The sequence below is a fragment of the Cibotium barometz genome, chromosome 4, assembly GCF_041138505.1.
Source record: "Cibotium barometz isolate CiBa-2024 chromosome 4, ASM4113850v1, whole genome shotgun sequence".
Taxonomy (NCBI): Eukaryota; Viridiplantae; Streptophyta; class Polypodiopsida; order Cyatheales; family Cibotiaceae; genus Cibotium; species Cibotium barometz.
In genome coordinates, this window is record NC_141049.1 from 37,758,317 (window position 1) to 37,778,745 (window position 20,429).

The 20,429-nt window shown below is 43.6% G+C and overlaps 1 protein-coding gene and 1 non-coding gene across 9 annotated transcripts; both read left to right on the plus strand.

Moving 5' to 3' along the window:
- The first annotated feature begins 282 nt into the window (after positions 1-282).
- On the plus strand, positions 283-17,690 carry LOC147639221 (acyl-acyl carrier protein thioesterase ATL3, chloroplastic-like). 8 transcript variants are annotated; one of them, XM_086788523.1, is made up of 6 exons: positions 283-429; positions 646-882; positions 1,718-1,818; positions 1,965-2,074; positions 2,294-2,423; positions 17,286-17,690. In XM_086788523.1, exons 2-6 carry the CDS (start codon positions 668-670, stop codon positions 17,321-17,323), a joined length of 594 nt encoding a protein of 197 aa, XP_086644649.1. In that variant the 5' UTR covers positions 283-429; positions 646-667; the 3' UTR covers positions 17,324-17,690. The 8 variants fall into 8 exon arrangements, with proteins under 8 accessions (XP_086644649.1, XP_086644641.1, XP_086644607.1 ...); XM_086788515.1 differs by having other exon boundaries at positions 2,294-2,389; XM_086788481.1 differs by having other exon boundaries at positions 2,319-2,423.
- Positions 17,691-19,742: 2,052 nt separating this feature from the next.
- On the plus strand, positions 19,743-19,824 carry TRNAS-UGA (transfer RNA serine (anticodon UGA)). The gene has a single exon. It is a non-coding gene; the product is annotated as a tRNA-Ser (tRNA).
- Positions 19,825-20,429: the final 605 nt, after the last annotated feature.

The following is a 20,429-nucleotide window of genomic DNA, read 5'->3' on the forward strand; positions in this document are numbered from 1 at the left end:
GTTATAGGGTTCATTCATGTACCCATGCCCAAATTGGGGATGCAATTGTTACACCCACACCGAGCCAAGCTATGCAAGTGTGTGTGTCACTCGTCGTAGTTGCTCTGCTCTTCAACAAGCCACTCTCTCTCTCTCAAGTAAGAGGTACAATGCATACAGACACACTCAATCACACACACTTACACACACACATATACATGCATAGATGCATATGCGTAGATACATATGTATACACATATGCATACAAGCAAAAATTTCATGCCGCTTATTAACTATTATTCAAATCGAAATTCATTTGATAATTAATATTGTTATCTAATTTTCCCCCTACAGAAAAGTCTGATGTGTGCGGAGATCTGTACAGCTGAGGTATATCGACTCCAAGAACTTCTCAAAGCTCGGGATTGTCAGAGTCGTGAAGCTTTTAAGGTTTACCTCGCTTTTTCCACCAGAACTCTTCTGAGCATTGTCTTTCCTAGGATTTTATAGCTTCGCGCAGCACTTCTGTTTTCTAGGGTTTCAGAGCTTCTTTCTGCTTGCTAGGGTTGGTTTCTTTCTTTTGCAGCGTGCTGATTTTCTAGGGTTTTGAGTTCTTCTTTTTGTTTGTGAGAGGGTTCAAAGCGTGTCTCTGTTTTGTTTTAGTAGGGTTTTCAGAGCTAGCGAGGCTATGGCAACATCGAAGTTTCTTGTAATGGGTCATCACCAGCTCCTCTCTGGCTCTGGCAATTCCTCCCACCCGCATTTTGGCTTCCGGCCCCGCCTCGTAGGCGCCCGTTTCCAAGCTGGCTTGCTAGCATTGTCTTCTCCATCCCATCTGAGCACACACCGCCTGCAGGCTGTTGCTTCCCCCATCCGTAACATGAGCTTGTTTGGTGACAAAAGGTACGCAATCTTAACGGCAAATTGCTTTCTTCAAAATGCATGAAACCAGTTTGATTTTTAGATCATATGACATAACATGATGGTAAATGCAGCAGAGCCTTATGGCCCATTAACATTTCTCAAGTTGATCATACATGCCAGTGAATTGCAACAATGCCCATTTATTGGTTAATCTCTCAATACTTTTTAAGGCCTTGCAAAGACTCCCTTTAGGCTGAGGTTACAATTGCTTGATTGATTACATTTATCAATGGCTTGCAAGGATGCCCATTGTTCAATTGATTTTGGTCTGCACATGTTTGAATAGGTTGGAGCATTGACATTAGCACCCCCCCCCCCAACCCCCGTAGCCCGTTTGAAGGTTGCCGGCCACCAGTTTTTCTGGTTGCTAAGTACAGCTTCCAGTTTTTACCCTCGAATTTCACCGAGGGCTGGTGTGCCAGATGCACAGGTATGCACATTCCAGGGAATGCTGATGCGTTGGCTCTCATGGCTCCATTCTAAAACAACTATTACCTAATCCTTCAATGTCCACATGAAGACAAACAATGTCTTTGTGGCCCGACGGCAAGCTGCTACTGGCTATGCACATGCAGGAATGCTTATAAATTTAAGTGCACCATCGCTTATATGATCATATATATCAGTTTATTGTAAGAAGGCTTATCAGATTAAGGTCACCATCACTATATTTGTTGTGTCTCTGATCAATGCTGTACTGCAAGTTCTATCTTATGTGTTTACAATAAGAGCCTTAATGTCAAAAAAAAAAGTAAACCTTTTTTTCACTACTATACGATGAGATATCTTTCTACTAAGATAGTCAAACCTACAGCATGTCACAGGCATTTGAAGTGGAGCTCAAAGTTCGTGATTATGAGTTGGATCAGTATGGAGTGGTTAATAATGCCACATATGCCAGCTATTGCCAACATGGTAATCTTGGTCATGTGGATGTTCTCTCGTATACATTCTCTGTATTCAAAATGGTGTTTTAACATTGAATGTGTGCAATATAGTGTTGCAAGAAAACACACACAATTGAGAATCTTACCGTGTTATCACGGACATGAACCTTGCAGCGCGTCATGAATTATGTGAAGCAATCGGAATAAGTCCAGATGGAGTAGCTCGTACAGGCAATTCCCTTGCTCTTTCAGAGCTGACGCTCAAGTACCTTGCACCTTTAAGAGTATGCTCTCAATAATCCTTGTATTATGTAAAATGTATGTCCTGTATTGATTTTTCTTTGATCTTGTGGCAATTTTTGGCATAGTTGAAAGAATTTCAAAGCAAGGTTCCTTTAACGTAAAGTATCGAGATAAACATAGCAGTCTGGGCCAATCAAAATGGGATAAGCTCTTAAGTTTTTTTCTTTGTTTATTTTTGGCTCAACCTGAGATACAGCCAGAGTGGTGACCGGTTTGTAGTTGCAGCAAAGATTACTGGCAGTTCAGCTGCAAGATTGTTTTTCGAACACAACGTGTACAAGCTTCCAAACAGAGAGGTTATTTTTATGTCCCACCTTGTGTCATTGGCAGGTTTGCACACTTTAGTTTTGATTGTTTTGAGTTTGAACCTTAACTAATCTAAAGATACTTATTGTACATAGGACTCTACTGGCTTGATTGCGTAAGTGGTTTGATTTACCTTAGTGGCTTGCTCCCTGTTTTGCAGTTAAACCATACCACCTCTCTCTCTCTCTCTCTCTCTCTCTCTCTCTCTCTCTTATTTTTTATAGACTAGTTTTCTTGAAACTCGCGGCGGGTGCCCGGGGGACTAGGGCCTTTGACACACTTGTTTATACCATCAATGCATATTAAAACATTTAAACATGGCCACAGCCTTAACACATATCCATCATCACTTTGCATAAAACATAAAGCTGGACAAAACATCCACAAATGCTGAAAATGGAGCTTGCACGTGTGACACCGCATAGAGGCCGGAATGGGCCGACCCCCCCCCTTGGGAGTATTTTATTACCCAAGGAGAATAATATCATGTACAAGCTTTGAGGGCCTTACTCTCCCCACGGGAGATGCCGGATTATCCATATACAAATGCCATAACACAACCCAACACAAGGCAACTGAGCCGGAACATAGGCTGTAGAAATGCCGAGCCAACAATATAATCCATATACCTCCGTGTGGGTACTGATTCTTCCCCAAAAAAACCACGGGTCTTCATGCAATAGAAAGGGTACAGCAAGTACAACTCTTCATTCAGCCGGTACAGCAGGTACAATGGCTGGTACAGTCGGTACAGTGGCTGGTACAGTCGGTACAGTGGCTGGTACAATAGGTACAAAAGCTGGTGCAGCAAGTACAGTGGTTGGTACAGCCGGTATGGTGGTTGGTACAGCAAGTACAGCAAGTACAAATGCTGGTACAACACATACAATGGCTAGAAATCATAATAAATGATTGAATACACTTGCCTTCAGTATTTCTTCGCGATGGAAGCCTCCAAAACAGTCCCCAACAGTCGGTATTCTTCATGGGCAGCCTTCAAGTGAGAGAGAAAGAGAGTAGCCATCATTAGGGCAACCTGTAACGGTGGTAGAGGCTAGTGTGGAGCAAGAGAGCCTCCATTAATGAAGAGGGAGGGCTCCAATTTATAGATTTGGGCCTCCCATGAGCTAAAATGGCAAGAGAAGGTTACGATGACAAGTGGAGAGCCACACAATAGCTGAAGTGACAAGTGTGAGGCCACTTGTCTCACTTTGATCCTTTTTCTAACAAGTGTCAGGCCACTTGTCTCACTTTGGTCCACTTTCTTGCCACATGTCCCAATCTAAGAGATGGGTCCTTCCATAATCTTTACCTCTAAAAATATCCCAATTGGTAGACATTCTTTCATAGGCACTTTACCAACTCTTGGTATCTGCTCAATTCCAGATGTAATGACGCGAACAGAATTTCCATCGGAGTCGGGCCAAAAATAGCAACTCTCCCAAATTTTAGGAGTGTGGTCCTTTGTATTCTAGGATAATCCCCCATTCCCAAAGCTTGTACTTTCCAAATATTTAAACATCCTGGAGTCCACCAGACCCCTTTTAGACTGGGAAATGTCCAGGCTGGTGACATCCTCCCCAGCTTCTTAAAAGTTGTCCGCAACTTTAAGCTTCAAGCCATATATTCAAGATATAATCATGTCCCATCGATTGGGCGAGACGAGACAGTCTCAAAAATCCAATATAACTGAAGAATCCATGTCCCAAAGAAATGGGCGAGACAAAATAAGTCTCCATAATACCAATATCAAAATCATGTCCCAAGATAAATGGGTGAGACAAAAACAGCCCCATAAGTCCAGATATCATAATCATGTCCCAAGATAAATGGGCGAGACAAATCAGTCCCATGAGTCCAGATATCATAATCCATGTCCCAAGTAAATGGGCGAGACAAAACAGTCCCATAAGTACAGATATCATAATCCATGTCCCAAGTAAATGGACGAGACAAAACAGTCCCATAAGTCCAGATATCATAATCCATGTCCCAAGTAAATGGGCGAGACAAAATAAGTCTCCTGCCAACAAGACATCGGTCCACATGACCCCTGGCATAGACATAAGTCCCGTCATGTCCACTTTACCACTTGCACTCCGTGTTGGTACTCTGACCACACACCTTGGATGAGAGGTGGGCTTACAAGAGACACACAATGAGCCGGAACGGCCGACCCCTCCCTTGAGGAAATTGTATTACTATTGGAGAAATTCAATACATAGCTTCACCGGCATCCATTGCCAAATCCTCCATGCCAATGCATATGAAATTCAGCATTTAGAAAACAATGGTATGTCGATGTAGATCACCAAGGAGCTACCTTGACGCCCAGCCCGACTTCAGTGCCCATATTCTCTACCATTGGCTCTATGTTCTACCAAGCAAGGTAGCAACATCTTGAAGAGCACTTAGGACAAGAGAAATACTACACAGGGCGGCTAAACAAGGAGTCCTGAAAACAATCACTCGCAGGCATAGATAACTTGGTGTTCCATACGCATTTCTGCTACACATAGTTTATAGGTGTTTCGGCCACCAACTCACACTACCCTCTCAAGTGCCCATGTTCCCTTCCATCTGCTCTCTATTGTTCCACCCACACATGGTAGAAACAATCTTCAAGAGAGCACGTAGGACAAGAGAACACTACACAGGGTATGTTGTGCTTGTCACTACCCTTTGAAGTGCCCATGTTCCCTTCCATCTGCTCTCTATTGTTCCACCCTCACATGGTAGAAATAATCTTCAAGAGAGCACGTAGGACAAGAGAACACTACACAGGGTATGTGAATCATGAGTTCCATAAGTCCAATGCATCCCAAATAAAGGGAGCCAAAAAGAATAATCCATCCCAGTAAAAGGGAGCCATAAACATAATCCATAAACCTGAGGATGGATCCAAATTCCTAGAAAAGAAGTCCAGGAATCCATAGACCTGTATACCATAATCCTTGTATACCATAACTCTTACCACATACTCCGTGCTAACCACACACCTTGGAGTAGAGGTGGACTTTATCCATAAAAGCATCATATCCATGAGATATCCAAAGATTGCTTCTCTATAAACTCGGACAGATTCGTCCATAGAAATTGCTTGTGAAGCCCAAAATGTATATAAATCTTGTCCAAGAAAGAAATCTCCATAGATATAATCTATCCCAATAAAGGGAGCCATGAAAAGAATTCATCCCATTAAAGGGAGCCATAAACAATGTTTCCCTGAAACCATCTCAAGGCAAACAACAACACCTTTCTTCTTGCATAGCTATACAAGGGTTAGTGAACATCAAAAACACTTCATAGTAAATAGCAAAAGCACCAACTTTGGAAACTCAAAGTATACTTAGCTGTTCTTTGCCAGGTTGGTCATGAAGCCAAAAGAAATATCTCCTCACCATATCCTTAAGATATCCCGAGATATATCTCCATATAGCTTGCCTGTAAGCTTGATAATATAATCCACAATATCCATATGGAAAGAGTGCTAAACGTGTGCACATAAAGCCAACTCCATACTTCAAGATAAATTTTGTGAATTCATAAATCCTTAGATCAACAAGCTGTCTACTGCTCATGCTCTTGCTTCATAAGCTATGAAGTGGCTAGCCATGCTTAACAGCAATGATGGTAAGTGTGGTCCCCACTTGAGATCTTTTCTCTTCCTTATTGATAGAAGGAAGCCTCCGCTTCCAAGAAAGCATATGCTCTGATACCAATGAAACTCGCGGCGGGTGCCCGGGGGACTAGGGCCTTTGACACACTTGTTTATACCATCAATGCATATTAAAACATTTAAACATGGCCACAGCCTTAACACATATCCATCATCAATTTGCATAAAACATAAAGCTGGACAAAACATCCACAAATGCTGAAAATGGAGCTTGCACGTGTGACACCGCATAGAGGCCGGAATGGGCCGACCCCCCCCCCCCCCTTGGGAGTATTTTATTACCCAAGGAGAATAATATCATGTACAAGCTTTGAGGGCCTTACTCTCCCCACGGGAGATGCCGGATTATCCATATACAAATGCCATAACACAACCCAACACAAGGCAACTGAGCCGGAACATAGGCTGTAGACATGCCGAGCCAACAATATAATCCATATACCTCCGTGTGGGTACTGATTCTTCCCCAAAAAAACCACGGGTCTTCATGCAATAGAAAGGGTACAGCAAGTACCACTCTCCATTCAGCCGATACAGCAGGTACAATGGCTGGTACAGCCGGTACAGTGGCTGGTACAGCTGGTACAGCAGGTACAGCCGGTATGGTGGTTGGTACAGCAAGTACAGCAAGTACAAATGTTGGTACAACACATACAATGGCTAGAAATCATAATAAATGATTGAATACCCTTGCCTTCAGTATTTCTTCGCGATGGAAGCCTCCAAAACAGTCCCCAACAGCCGGTATTCTTCATGGGCAGCCTTCAAGTGAGAGAGAAAGAGAGTAGCCATCATTAGGGCAACCTGTAACGGTGGTAGAGGCTAGTGTGGAGCAAGAGAGCCTCCATTAATGAAGAGGGAGGGCTCCAATTTATAGATTTGGGCCTCCCATGAGCTAAAATGGCAAGAGAAGGTTACGATGACAAGTGGAGAGCCACACAATAGCTGAAGTGACAAGTGTGAGGCCACTTGTCTCACTTTGATCCTTTTTCTAACAAGTGTCAGGCCACTTGTCTCACTTTGGTCCACTTTCTTGCCACATGTCCCAATCTAAGAGATGGGTCCTTCCATAATCTTTACCTCTAAAAATATCCCAATTGGTAGACATTCTGTCATAGGCACTTTGTCAACTCTTGGTATCTGCTCAATTCCAGATGTAATGACGCGAACAGAATTTCCATCGGAGTCGGGCCAAAAATAGCAACTCTCCCAAATTTTAGGAGTGTGGTCCTTTGTATTCTAGGATAATCCCCCATTCCCAAAGCTTGTACTTTCCAAATATTTAAACATCCTGGAGTCCACCAGACCCCTTTCAGACTGGGAAATGTCCAGGCTGGTGACATTTCTTCATTAGAATCATAACTTTTGGACCAGCCATGGGCTCGATTTTTCTTAGGTCATATTTGATTACCCAACTAAACTAGCTAGGATCATCCCAATCAAGTCTTTAACGACTTCACAATTGGCATAGTTGTTCATGAAGAAGTTGTAGATTCTTGGGTGATGCTTTCTCATATTGTTCAATTCTATGACTTGAGTGGGTGATGAACTTGCTAGCTCTTCCACTTAGGTGGATTGTACTAAGTTGTGTTGTGTTGAGTCCAAGTTAGTTTAGGGATGGTTTTATATGACAATTCAGTGCACAACTGTAACTTTTATCCTTGAGGTGCTGGTTTCAAATGCCTTCATGACAGCCTACTGCCTAGAAGGAAGGTATAATCTGTTGACAAGCCAGAAGCCAGGTATAATGTGTGAGGGACACACACTTAGCCAAGTGACTAGTTACTATGCGGATTTTATTCAATTTTTGAAGAAGTGATCGATTGCACGATGACCAGTGCATAGATGGGTTGGTAAGGGTTTCAAGTATGTTGGCGGAGGTGCCAAGTTTGAACCCTGCTCCTGCGGTTGATCGCATCACTATAAAAGGGTGTGGGGTTAGGGTCTCCATGTAAGTGTGCGTATACCACTAAAAAAAAGTTATTTATCTCACAAGGATTCATGTGAACTGCGTATACCACTAAAAAAAAGTTATTTATCTCACAAGGATTCATGTGAACATGATCCATTTTACTATGAGATATGGAAGGTGGGAGCCATTCCTTTATTTGCACAAAACCTTGCAACACACAGGTTCTCTCTCTCTCTCTCTCTCTCTCTCTCTGTCTCACACACACACACACACACACACACACACACACACACGCATAGGATAATTGTTTCTCTCTCTCTCTCTCTCTCTCTCTCTCTCTCACACACACACACACACACACACACACACACACACACACAGACACAAACTTTTTAAGTGAAAATAAAGCTTCTTATATGGAAAATAACTACAAGGAGTTTACTCAAGGTGGGATTAACTTGCAAGCATTAAAAAAACAGCTCAAAGTGGGCAAGAGAAATCTGCTCCATTCGAAGGTTGTCATTGAACGATTGTCTAAGATGCACTTTGAAAAAGGGATAAGGATCAAAGTTTGGCTGATTGAACATGGTAGCATTGCGCATTTGCCATATTGTCCAAAGTGCCCAAAATCTAACCCAAGAGAAGAATGTAGTGTTATCCTATAATCTTGGATCGCCCACACCAAAAATCCAAAAGTTCTTGGAGCATCTTCTACGAGGGAAACGAGTTGCCAGATCATCAGCTCGATGTGCCAAGAACTGTCTGGAATAAGTGCAATGCCATAATAGATGTGGCACAGTCTCAATGCAACTATGACATCTACAACATCTGATAGATGCAATACCATGTTTTATAAGAATATTAGAAATGGGCAACGTTCCAGTCAAACATCTTTACAGAAACAATCTTTGTTTGAGTGGAAGACCATTTTTCTATATACATTGTAGGTGTTTCTTCCACCTACTTTGAGGTTTATTAAGAACCCATAAATGATTTGAAGCTCTTGTATCGATGGCCGTGGAAGTAAATGGTAGTACATGGAGCTTGCAACGGTAATCATCTACAATCTTAATTTGCTTTGATGAGGATGTTGGAAAGCCTAATCATGAATTCTATCATGTGGATCTAAACGGGGCAGTGGTTCGAGAGGATGCAGCACATCTTTGAGCTTTCTTTATAGTTGCCTATGATGCATACCAAGCCCATATCTTCTAGAAGCCTGCGGAAAAGAAAGTACCATGCCATTGTCATCCACAACATCTTTTATTTGATTTATGGAAAATCTAGTGAGGGAATATGCTTTTCGCGGCTCTTGAAGGCTAGAGACTTGGGATTGGACCAATGAATCCTTTCCAAGTGCATGGAATTTCCTTGAGGAGCTTCACTACCATACCATGAAATAGTGGACATTATATGCTTCTAGTCCTTTAGCATGCGGTTGATATATGAGCAGCCTGCAATCCAACCTTCAAATTTCCCAACTATCACATCCTAATGAGTGGGAATCCAGTTACCAGACATGGTGGTCATCAAGGTTGATATCATTATTGTCCAAGACTGTTTTTGTTCCAGAAATGTTGGAATTGGAGTTGCCTTTTTGGCCAACACATGGAAATGTAGATTCATGACATTAAGACCTCCATGTGATTTAGGCGAACATATATATTGATACTTGAGGAGCCTCAAGCCTTTCTTAATGGGCTTTGTTTTCCAAAACAGCTCCATGGCTTCCATAATGTAAAAGTGTAAATCCAGCTTTTGCCAGTGGATAAATGGGAGACAAAACTGAACATATGCCATAATGATATTGAACTATGTGCAATCGTACGTGCAGCGGCCATGTAGACAATTTCCAATATTTCAATTTTGGTTTGAATCTTTGGAGACCCAATCACATGCTTGTTTGGTTGTCAATCCCCAACCCAAGGGGTATTCCAAGTGTTTGACAATGCCATCCGGAGGGATTACTTCTCCAGGCCATAAATTATAGTGCTAATCCATACATTTTATATTTGGAGCAATTTTGGATTTTGAGAAGTTTATACGTAAACCAGTAGCATTGCCATACATATGTATGTAACATGCATTGTGGAAGCGTGTTCATGAGTAACGCTAAGCAAAGAAGATTAACGCTAATCCTATGTTTATTAAAGACACAGAAGAGGAGGAGAGAGAGACCTAATCTACTCTAAATTTCCAAAACATGCTATATATACAATGATCTTGTTGATTCACAACTTTGTGCAAATGACCTTGCTGATTCACAGCTTCATGATGCATACCAAAGATCCTTGCAACCCTCTACTTGCAATCAGACAAGAGCTCCTCCTGCTGATCCACCACTGTGTCCTTGCTGCCTTGCAGACTCTAACAAATGGATCCTCTTGATCTTTGAATGATGATTCTAATGAATGCCTAGTGATCCTATTTATAGGGAAAAGGTATGAATTAGTAATCAAGTCGGTTTTGCCTATTTTTCGTACAAAACATTGTCCAAAAAGTCATATTTTGTGTCCAAACTATACCCAAAAGGTGTCCCATTGAAACCAGCCCACTGGTTGAAACCAAAGTGCGGTAGACTAGTAGTCACCTTTCCAATTGTAGTCCAGACAAATAACAAATGAATAGGAGCTAGAATGCTCCAGAACAAAAAGGAAAACAACACCGGTTGGCCCCAAAGCTTGGCGCCCCTTTCGGTATTTCTTTATTCAAATTCAATGGAAAGTTTAACTGAGTACAACAAAGCCAGTCAAGGAAAGTAAACCTGCATGTCCAATCTTGCAGCCCTCAAGACCAGAAGTCATCTCCTGTCTATATTTATACACCAGGGCCTCTGTTGTGGGTGTGCCCGCCCTGTATAAGGTGTTTCATCATTTTTCCTCACTCCTCGTATTTTTTTCCATTTTTCGGTGGTGTGGATGGATGCCAGATGTTGGCAGGAGCTTCTGGTGGCTGGCCGACTGTCCATTCAGCAGTCGTGTGGTTGGGCGATTGCCCATCAGCAAGCGTGGAGTATTTTTATTGCTGGCCGATTTGTTGTATGCAGTCGTGGAGTTCTCTACTGCTGGCCGACTGCTTCATGCAGTCGTGGAGGGCCACTAGCGCTGGCCGACTGCTTGTATGGAGTTTACACACCTATCTCTTTGTGTTTCTTGTGCTGTCTATTTTCTGCATTCTACTTGCTCTTGTCTACCCAAGTTTGGTTATCATTTCCGCTGCATATTCTGACATGGTATCAGAGCCCTAGGCTTGTGATAGATCTTGGGAGTTTTCTGAGCAAGAGGGGGATCGCTAGGTTGCTGATTGGTGGACTGTTTTGGACGGTTTGGGAAGAGAAGGTGCAAGAGAAAGGCGGGCTAGAGGTGCTGGACAGCCACTTGCAGGTTTTAGAGATTTTTTTTTTCCTACCCACCCACCTTCTCAGTTTGCTCCCCGCGATGGTAGATTTACTAGAGATGGCTGAGAAGCACGTGAAGATCCCGACACTCCCCACGTTCCCGGTGGACCGTCAGTTGGACGGAGCAACTACGGCATTTGGAAGGTTATGATGGAATCTGTTCTGGAGTCTTACGACCTCGTAGATTTCGTCGTTGTTTGGGTTCCACGGCCGGACGTAGAGAAAGGGGAGTTACCGTCGATCCGAAAGGACCAGGAGGCTCAGACACAGATGTGGGATCGTGTCAAGGCCAAGGTCCGTTCGTTTATCTTTCTCAACTGCACACCGCATGTAATCAATCATGTAAAGCATATGACGCTGGCCAGAGGTATATGGCAACATTTGGCCTCTCTTTACAACAGGGTATCGCCCATGAAGAGGATTTCCTTGGAAGTACAGATGTGGGTTATGAACCCTGCAAAGTCGTCAACGATGCGGGAGCATATTAACAAGCTGCAGGCTCTTCAGTAGGAAGTTCTTCAAGCTGGGAAGGAGATATCGTCAGAGGACATGGCCATAGCGTTGCTGTCACATTTGCCCTCTTCATACTCAGCATTTTACTCATCTTTGATTACCAGTGGTGGCAGGCTCAGCACCATCACGTAGGAGGTGCTTGTGCCCATGGTCCTGGACCAGGAGGAACGATTCACGAACCCTCCTCAGGGTGGAGGTTCCTAACTGGCCAACGGTCGAAAGGCCGTAACACGGGCAAAGGGAAGGCTTCGTCGGAGAAGTCTTCTGAGAAGAAGTCCGTTACTGACCGCGAGAAACTAAAGGCAGAGAGGACCTGTAATGATTGTGGCGAGAAAGGCCACTATTGGAGGCAGTGTCCCAAGCGGAAGACCGAGAAGGGTGAAATTCCTCAGCAGCAATCATGAAGACTCCGGCTTTTGTGCACCTGGAGGTGGTGGACACCGATGTTTCATTTTCTTCAGGCAGGGAGGAGATTGGAGGACTCCCCGCGACGGATACTCGGGAGTGGATTCTAGATAGTGGTGCTTCCAGGCACATGACTCCTTCCCGTTCCGGTTTACAGGATCTCTGCAGGCTTTTTGGTCATACTCTTACTGGGGATACATCCACTATCCCAGTTCACAGTGAGGGCAGGATGGAGATAGTTCCCGATGGCAGAGGGGGGAAGCATTCCTCCCAGGTGTGTATGTTCCGCCACTTGGTTTTCATCTGTTGAGTGCATCAGGTTTGCAAGACTGGCGTACGGGTGGACAAAGCAACAGGCCATGTGGTTTGGGAAGGCGGAGTGGAGAATGGAGTTTACAAGCTTTCAGCACTCTCTCTCCCAGGTCCTCAGGTTTGTGATGAGTGGCAGTCTGATAATGGCCACTTAAGTGTGGATACGTTGCAGGTGCAGGCTTTCCGGGACCAGATGGTGGATAGCTTGCCAGTAGTAGATGGCAGTAGTTGGTAGGAACTCTCCAGTATTGATGTTGGTAGTTCTTGTGTTCGTGAGTCAGAGGAAACTGAACAGGTAACTTATGCTCTGATGTCTCGTAGTATTGGGGACAAAGAACCTCCAGTAGATGAGGATGTTCTTTCCACGGAGACCTTTCGGAAAGCCAAGCAGGTGGCAGTTGATTACTTGCAGAAGGAGGTGGTTTCTCCAAGCTTTGTGATTCCGGATTCAGAGGAGGTGGTTGACAGGTTTCAAAAGGCCTTGCGTGGTCTTCATCAGGTTTCTAGGACTTGTTTTTGCACCGTAACAGGTGTTGATCCTTGTGATGCCTCTTTGACTCAGAAGCAGAATGGTTCATTGATCTGGTTGATGGACACCGGATTGGACGGGAGCAACCTGATGAGGCAGTTGAGCGCATGGTTGCAGATGTCTCTTTGGGAGGCAGGCTTGCGTTTCCTGTGGTTTATGCGGCATGCGAAGGATCATGGACTCTTGTACACAAGAGGGGGATTGTTGGATGGAGTCCGACTCCACGGTTGGAGTGACTCAGTTTGGGGAGGAGATCCAGACACGAGGAGATCTACTTCAAGCCCCGGAGCAGTTTTTTGGAGCAGTAAGAGACAATCATCTTTTGCCTTGTCGAGGACAGAGGCAGAGTACCGAGCTGCTTGTGCGGTGGTGAGGATGCAGAGGTTGCATTGCAGGTTTGGGATTCCACTGGAGGAACCCATGGTCATCCAGAGGCACTTTGTTCGTGAACAGATCGTTGCTGATGACATCTTGCTAGAGTTCTGTTCGACGGAGGACAGTACGGTGGACCTCTTCACGAAGTCGCTATCTCAGGATTTGCTCAGGCGGCACCCCAGCTCCCTGTGGTTGGTTTCACAGCCAGGAGCTGAGAGGGGGTGTTAGGGTGTTAGAAGTCATCTCTTGTCTATATTTATACACCAGGGCCTCTGTTGTGGGTGTGCCCGCCCTGTATAAGGTGTTTTATCATTTTTCCTCACTCCTCGTATTTTTTCCCTATTTTTTCCCATTTTTCGGTGGTGTGGATGGATGCCAGATGTTGGCAGGAGCTTCTGGTGGCTGGCCGACTGTCCATTCAGCAGTCGTGTGGCTGGCCGACTGCCCATCAGCAAGCGTGGAGTATTTTTACTGCTGGCCGACTGCTTCATGCAGTCGTGGAGGGCCACCAGCGCTGGCCGACTGCTTGCATGGGGCATATAAATAGGTCCCATGCCCCCCACCACTTTCTCATTCAGTCATTTGCGGGATCTTGTGTATAGAGAAGAGTTTACACACCTATCTCTCTGTGTTTCTTGTGCTGTCTATTTTCTGCATTCTACTTGCGCTTGTCTACCCAAGTTTGGTTATCATTTCCGCTGCATATTCTGACATTATCTTGCCTCTGGGTAGAGATTTGGGCAAGAGTTTTTGCTGATGCTTTGTGGAAAATCCGGTGCAAGTCTGCACCTGCACCTTGGTTTCTTGTAAAAGCTTCTATTTGAATAAAGAAGTTCCTACAGGGGGCCAGCCGTTCCAGCTGAGTGTGGTGTCGTTACAATATTGTGATTCTTTCCGCTGTGTATTATAGCTTGCTTTGGTATATTTGAAGTGTCTGTTGATTGTTCCGGGTCCCCGTCTAGTTTCCGAATCATTTTGGCAACCGATTTATAGACCATAGGCATTAATGTTATAGGTCGCCATTCTGCAAGTGCATCACAAAGTTGTTTTTTAGGATAAAGTTTGAGTAATCCTTCCTTCCAATAGTTTGGCAAAGAACCAGGCTCCCAAATACCATGTAAAGAATGGGACTTTTCAAATCATCCCAAAAAGCTTGGAAGAATTCAAGTGTCAAACCATTCCAATCGGGGGCTTTCCAACTGTCCATGTGGTTCAAAGCATTTGTAAATTCTTGCAATGTAAACTGACGCTCAAAATCCAAACTTTCTTCAGCAGAGATTATGGGCTGAACTTGAGCAATAAACGCTTGGTCTCTCTCTCTCTCTCTCTCTCTCTCTCTCTCTCTCACACACACACACACACACACACACACACACACACATTCACCACGGAGCATTGTTACTCTCTCTCTCTCTCTCTCTCTCTCTCTCTCTAGGCTCTCTCTCTCTCTCAACGAAAGTGGCTGGTCTATGGATGATTTAGATTGCTATTGCAAGAATTGTGCGGACAAAACAACGTATATTTACATTGCCGATCGCTTTTTATTATCGGAAGAGTGGGAGTGTCGTAGAGTTCCAAGGACATCAAGAAGAGCACCTCTATGGAGGAGGAATTCGGCAGAGAATGCTCACGTAGAAGACAACACTCGATCATCTTGAAGTAAGGAAGGGTCCGCGCTCCAAATGCAGAGAACGGCTGCTCGATGCTCTTGCATAACCCAGGAATTGCCTTGGATGCACTCCCATCACCCTTGGAGAGTGTAAATGAAGTTGTCCAAATGAAGCCGATGGTCTCTGCCAGAGGAGTGACCATACCTTTGATAGCCTTGCTACAACACGTGCTGACAAGCTCCTACAGACGGTCTGTGATCCAAAGTTGAGAGGGGTAGCTGCTCGAACCTCTGTGGTGGGGCTGGCTGTGACTTTTAGTATGACAGCCTGAAAGTGGAACATGGAATCCTTGTACTGAATCACCTGGCCCACCTCCTTTGCCCAAGCTAATGTACCCTAGGTAATGAAGTGCTTCTACAATCTGTGTCCTTTATAAAGAGGCCACTGAACATGTTGAGCCTTTGGGCAGTCCCAAAGGCAACGACATTGGGACTCAATTGGGACGTCAACGGTAGCAAGTTGTTGGGTGGCCTGCAATCACAAGTTATGTGCCCATGCATGGCTCCTATGGGCGACAAGCCATGAAACTGCTCCACAGTCACTTCCACAAGCCAGAGAGGCCGGCAGCTGATATACCATAGGCTGGCAAGTGCTGCGTGGCAGCAGGGGCAGTACCTACGCCGTGGAGCTAGTTCTGCCGCACCAAACAAGCTAAGAATGAGAAGGGGTCCTTTTCTTGAGAAATGGTTAAATTCTGTTTTTTGGCATTAGGGCTATCTATCTAGTGTTGAATTGTTTGTTCTAGTTTTATGACCTTAGCTTGGTGAAATCGTGAGAAGTTAAAACATCGGTTGTATTTGGTGGTTTAAAATGTTGTGGAAATCCTAGATGATGCCATTCGTACTCCATGCATGCACTAGAAGCAAAAAGTAAATCACTACTGCGTCCTTCCTCTCAACACCTTTGGTATATTTAACATCTCAAATTCTCTAAATTGCAACTGTTTTCTTTCTTTTCTTTCAACAACATGTGTGTGATACTTGATGCGCTTAAATTCATTATTGAGATCAAGCAAGAATGTTCATGAGAGTATATTTGTAGTTCTGAATTTCAACCTTATTTGAGAGTTATAATTGGTTCTTTTGTATAATGGCCTCAAAATCATCAATTTGATGTGCTATTTGTGCCATAGTTCTGGGAAACGCTGGAAATGCCTGAATGCCAGGGCTGAAATGACATTTCGGCCATGGGACGTGCCGGAAATGTGTTTCCGGTGGTGAAATGTTTCATGCAGTCCGAAACGGCACGCTTCTTGCCTGGGAGAAACGTTTCTCTGCAAGAGAAACAGCCGTTTCAAGTGTCTTGTTGACACGTGGCCCCAATCTTTAAAAAAAAAGCCAAAAAAGAGCATGTGCCAAAAGACGGCCAGTGGGTGTGGCCCGTACACAAGGGAAAAACCCTCAAAATGGGCTGGTTGCCATCAAATCCGTTTCAAAATGTGTGGCCCGTACAAAAAACGGCCACTTCTTGAGGAGTCGGGACTCAAGACTCTAGAGTCTAGACTCTAGAGAGTAGCTTCCTTTTGGCATTTGAGTTTACACTTTTTTGTAATGAGCATAGAAGAGTCTTGAGGAGTCGGGACTCAGGACTCTAGAGTTTAGACTCTAGAGAGTAGCTTCCTTTTGGCATTTGAGTTTACACTTTTTTGTAATGACTTGGTCTTGAGGCTTGACTCATTGATGATTGACTGATGGTTTTAGCTTATTTTGTGATTATGGCAAGTTCTAAATGGTTTGATTTCTCATGCAACTTAAAAGTTTTAAACTATAAAGTTCTAAATCATAAATGTAGAGTGTACACTATAGACTCTAGATTTTACTTCTTTAGCACATGTCTTACATTATACATGTGGCCTCTCAACTTAGTGACTTTCCCCATACCATCCTCTTAGGATAACCTAGGATGATGTGGCGTTTCCGTTTCCCCCGTCCTGAAAATTTCCGTTTCCGTTTTTGTCTATCTCCGTTTCCGTTTCCGTTTCCGTTTCCCCGTTTCTCCTAACTATGATTTGTGCTTGGGCAAAAATGTAAAATAACCTTCCCAAGCAGGCAATTTGTGTTGTCATTACACCCAATGATTTTTTTAATGTGGCAGGTTATTCTGGAATCAAAAGCGACAGTTGTATGTCTTGACAAGAGTTACAAGCCTGTGCGGTTTCCAGCAGAGTTCAAGTCGAAAATAGCCCTCTACCTGCGAGAGGAAGGAAGTTGATTTCAGGAGCAAGTCTTCATCGTACTGTGCACATGGACACTATGGTCGATACATTCTCTGATAATTGCCAATATTCTGAAAAATAAACTGTTGGCATTTTTAAAAAAAATAAATTCGCAAAACTGCATATAAAGGATTCTCCAGCAGTGACATTAGAAAGCTCGAAAATGGATTTTTCTACTGAGTTTGAGAAGTGAATGTTTGCAACTCTGCCTTTCTCAAATTCCTACTGAGTTTTAGAAGTGAATGTTTACATCTCTTTTTATGTTATTACAACAGGCCTTGGCCAAAGGGTGTGTTAACAGTTAGTTTACTTGTGGATGCACACTATTTAAGTGTGAATCTTGCACTATCATGATCATTGAGGGGGCCTGTCGTGAAAGGATACATGGACTATGTCAGGCTACCATACAAGTGTTTGTCCATATTCTGAAAAATAAACTGCTGGCCTTTTTTTTTGTTTTTTGGAGATTACAAGAAAAAGTACCTACAAGGACTCTCTAGCAGTGACATTAGAAAGCTCGAAAATGGATTTTCCTACTGAGTTTTAGAAGTGAATGTTTGAATCTTTGCCTTTCTCGATTTCCTTCCGAGTTTTAGAAGTCATTGTTTGAATCTCTGCCTTTCTCAATTTCCTTCCGAGTTTTAGAAGTGAATGTTTACATCTCTGTCTTTCTCATTTTTATGTTACAACAGGCCTTGGCCCTAAAGAGTGTATTGACAGTTAGTTTACTTGTGGATATGCGCAATTAAAAGTGTGAATCGTGTGCTATCATGATCATTGAGGGGGACCTGCCATGAAAGGATACATGGAGTAGGTCAGGCTACTGTACAAAGTGTTGTCCATTTTGGGCAAACATTGTGGTAGAATGTGAGGCTTGTACATGAGTGTTTGTCAGCCTTTCATAAACATTTGAGGTATGCACCCAAACAATGTGCATATCATGATGTTGGCTTGCCTGGGCTTGAGCATGTGTTTGTCAGCCTTTTGTTGGACGAAAACTTCCAACCATCCTTTGTTATTGAAATTAAGCCAGACATTGGTGAGTCCCTTCTACCCCCAATATATAATACTATGCTTACTATTAGTTACAAAATAGCTGTGTGTGTGCACATGCATGAATACGCAATTCCTCGTGTCGAACATAAGGGAAAACTTGCATACTGCTCTTGTTCCAAAAGAGATTGTTATAAGGCCTTTGGCCTCCAAGCATGCAATAAAGTTACTAGGCCCTCAGATCAACTAAAGTTCAAAAGAGCAAAACAAAAATACTGACAGTTTGGCTTATCTAAGTGCAAAAGTTGGGGCTAAGAAGGTGTTAAAACTGTTTCAGGGGCATAGTTCCCTTAGTAAGTGTAAAGTGGGTATTTGATTGCTTCAGAAATGGGAGATTTATCTCTATTGAAGGAATAGATGCCCAAGAAGTGGTCAATGAGGGGATGTCTCATAACAGACCCTTTGCGTGATGCGAGCTCTATTGGGTGTCGGGGGGTTGTGCAACTTTCCTCCAAATGTGCAAACGTTGCACACTCACATGTATCTTCTGCATGCTCAGCTGTTGCTTCACTTGCCCGCATTCACTGTCAATTTTTGGCAATCATCACATCCTGGTTGCCATACTACTTTCATCCACACACTCAGTGTGCCTCAACTCACACCCAATTCGGTTGCCGAGGATTACATTTGTATATCCTCGGAAGGTGGGAAGCTTATGGTGCTTAAATGCTGCTGGCAGGTTGATCGCAAGAAGCCTGGGGGGCACAAGCTTTTGACAGAAAGCTTGTGAACTTGGTGTTATTGTATCTTGTGTTAAATTTGAAAGCTTGTGAACTTGGTGTTATTGTATCTTGTGTGAAATTTTACATTGAAAATATGAGAGAGAGAGAGAGAGAGAGAGAGAGAGAGAGAGAGAGGATCCATAAATAAACTTCCTATTTGATAAAGAAACAGGGTGAGAGAGAGGGTGTTTTTACTTTGTTATAAATAGGCACCATGATTGTTTTTTTTCTCCAAGTAGTGGATGGTTGAAATGCCAAACTCAAGCGCCCGAAGGCTAAAGAGAGCCGAGAAAGGACATGTTCCATGGATAGGGTCTACATGGAAATTTTGTAAGGGTCCATCAAAAAGGGACAACTCACTTTTGATTAGCACATTACAAAAAATGATTTAGGGCTAGCACTAGGTAGTTGGCAATAGTTTTTTTCAATGCGAGGCAGGGCCGTTCATTGGTATTAAGAGGACCTTATTACGCCGTTCTTTCGACGCAGGGATTTTGAGGGCATTGCTGTGTGCAGCTAAATGAGGATTTATTGTAATCTTGCACACGTTGTTACCACGAGGTCGGTTTGGCCGAGTGGTTAAGGCGACAGACTTGAAATCTGTTGGGTTTCGCCCGCGCAGGTTCAAATCCTGCAGCCGACGGCAGGTCAATTTTTTGCAAGGTTGCCGTTCTCACACCCGCACAGCCCAAGGCTTTACATACATATTGCAACGGTCGGAAGCCTTGAGGGCTCACCAAGCCACTCTGCAAGTGGCAGGGAGCCTTGAGCTCTCCCGCCACACTGCAAGTGGCAGCAACGGATGGAAGCCTTGAGCTATAACATGTATCTCGTGTTTCCAGGAGAGAATCGCATAAACGTTTGGATAAGGTCAAAAATGACTTGTGAGACAATACTACTCATCATAAAGGTCTTGAGAGAAATTTGTGTTTTAGACTGCCCACTTGCCTATTTTCTTTATTTTTTTTAAATTTTAAAAGTTTGGTAAATTGAAAATTACTACACCCCCCATTTACAAGGCACCACCTCACGGGGTTTGTACGTGCAACCCCATGGATGGACTTCAAACACGCTAACAATTGGGCTATGCCCTTGGTGATAACTTGTCTTAGACTTGAACAACACCTTTGGTTGTAGTACTTAGCTCAAGCACATACTCCATTCAACTGAAAACCTCCATTTGAGTGGCAACGAGATAAACTCGATAGATGTAGACCGACAATAGAGCACAAAACAAACTCGACAACC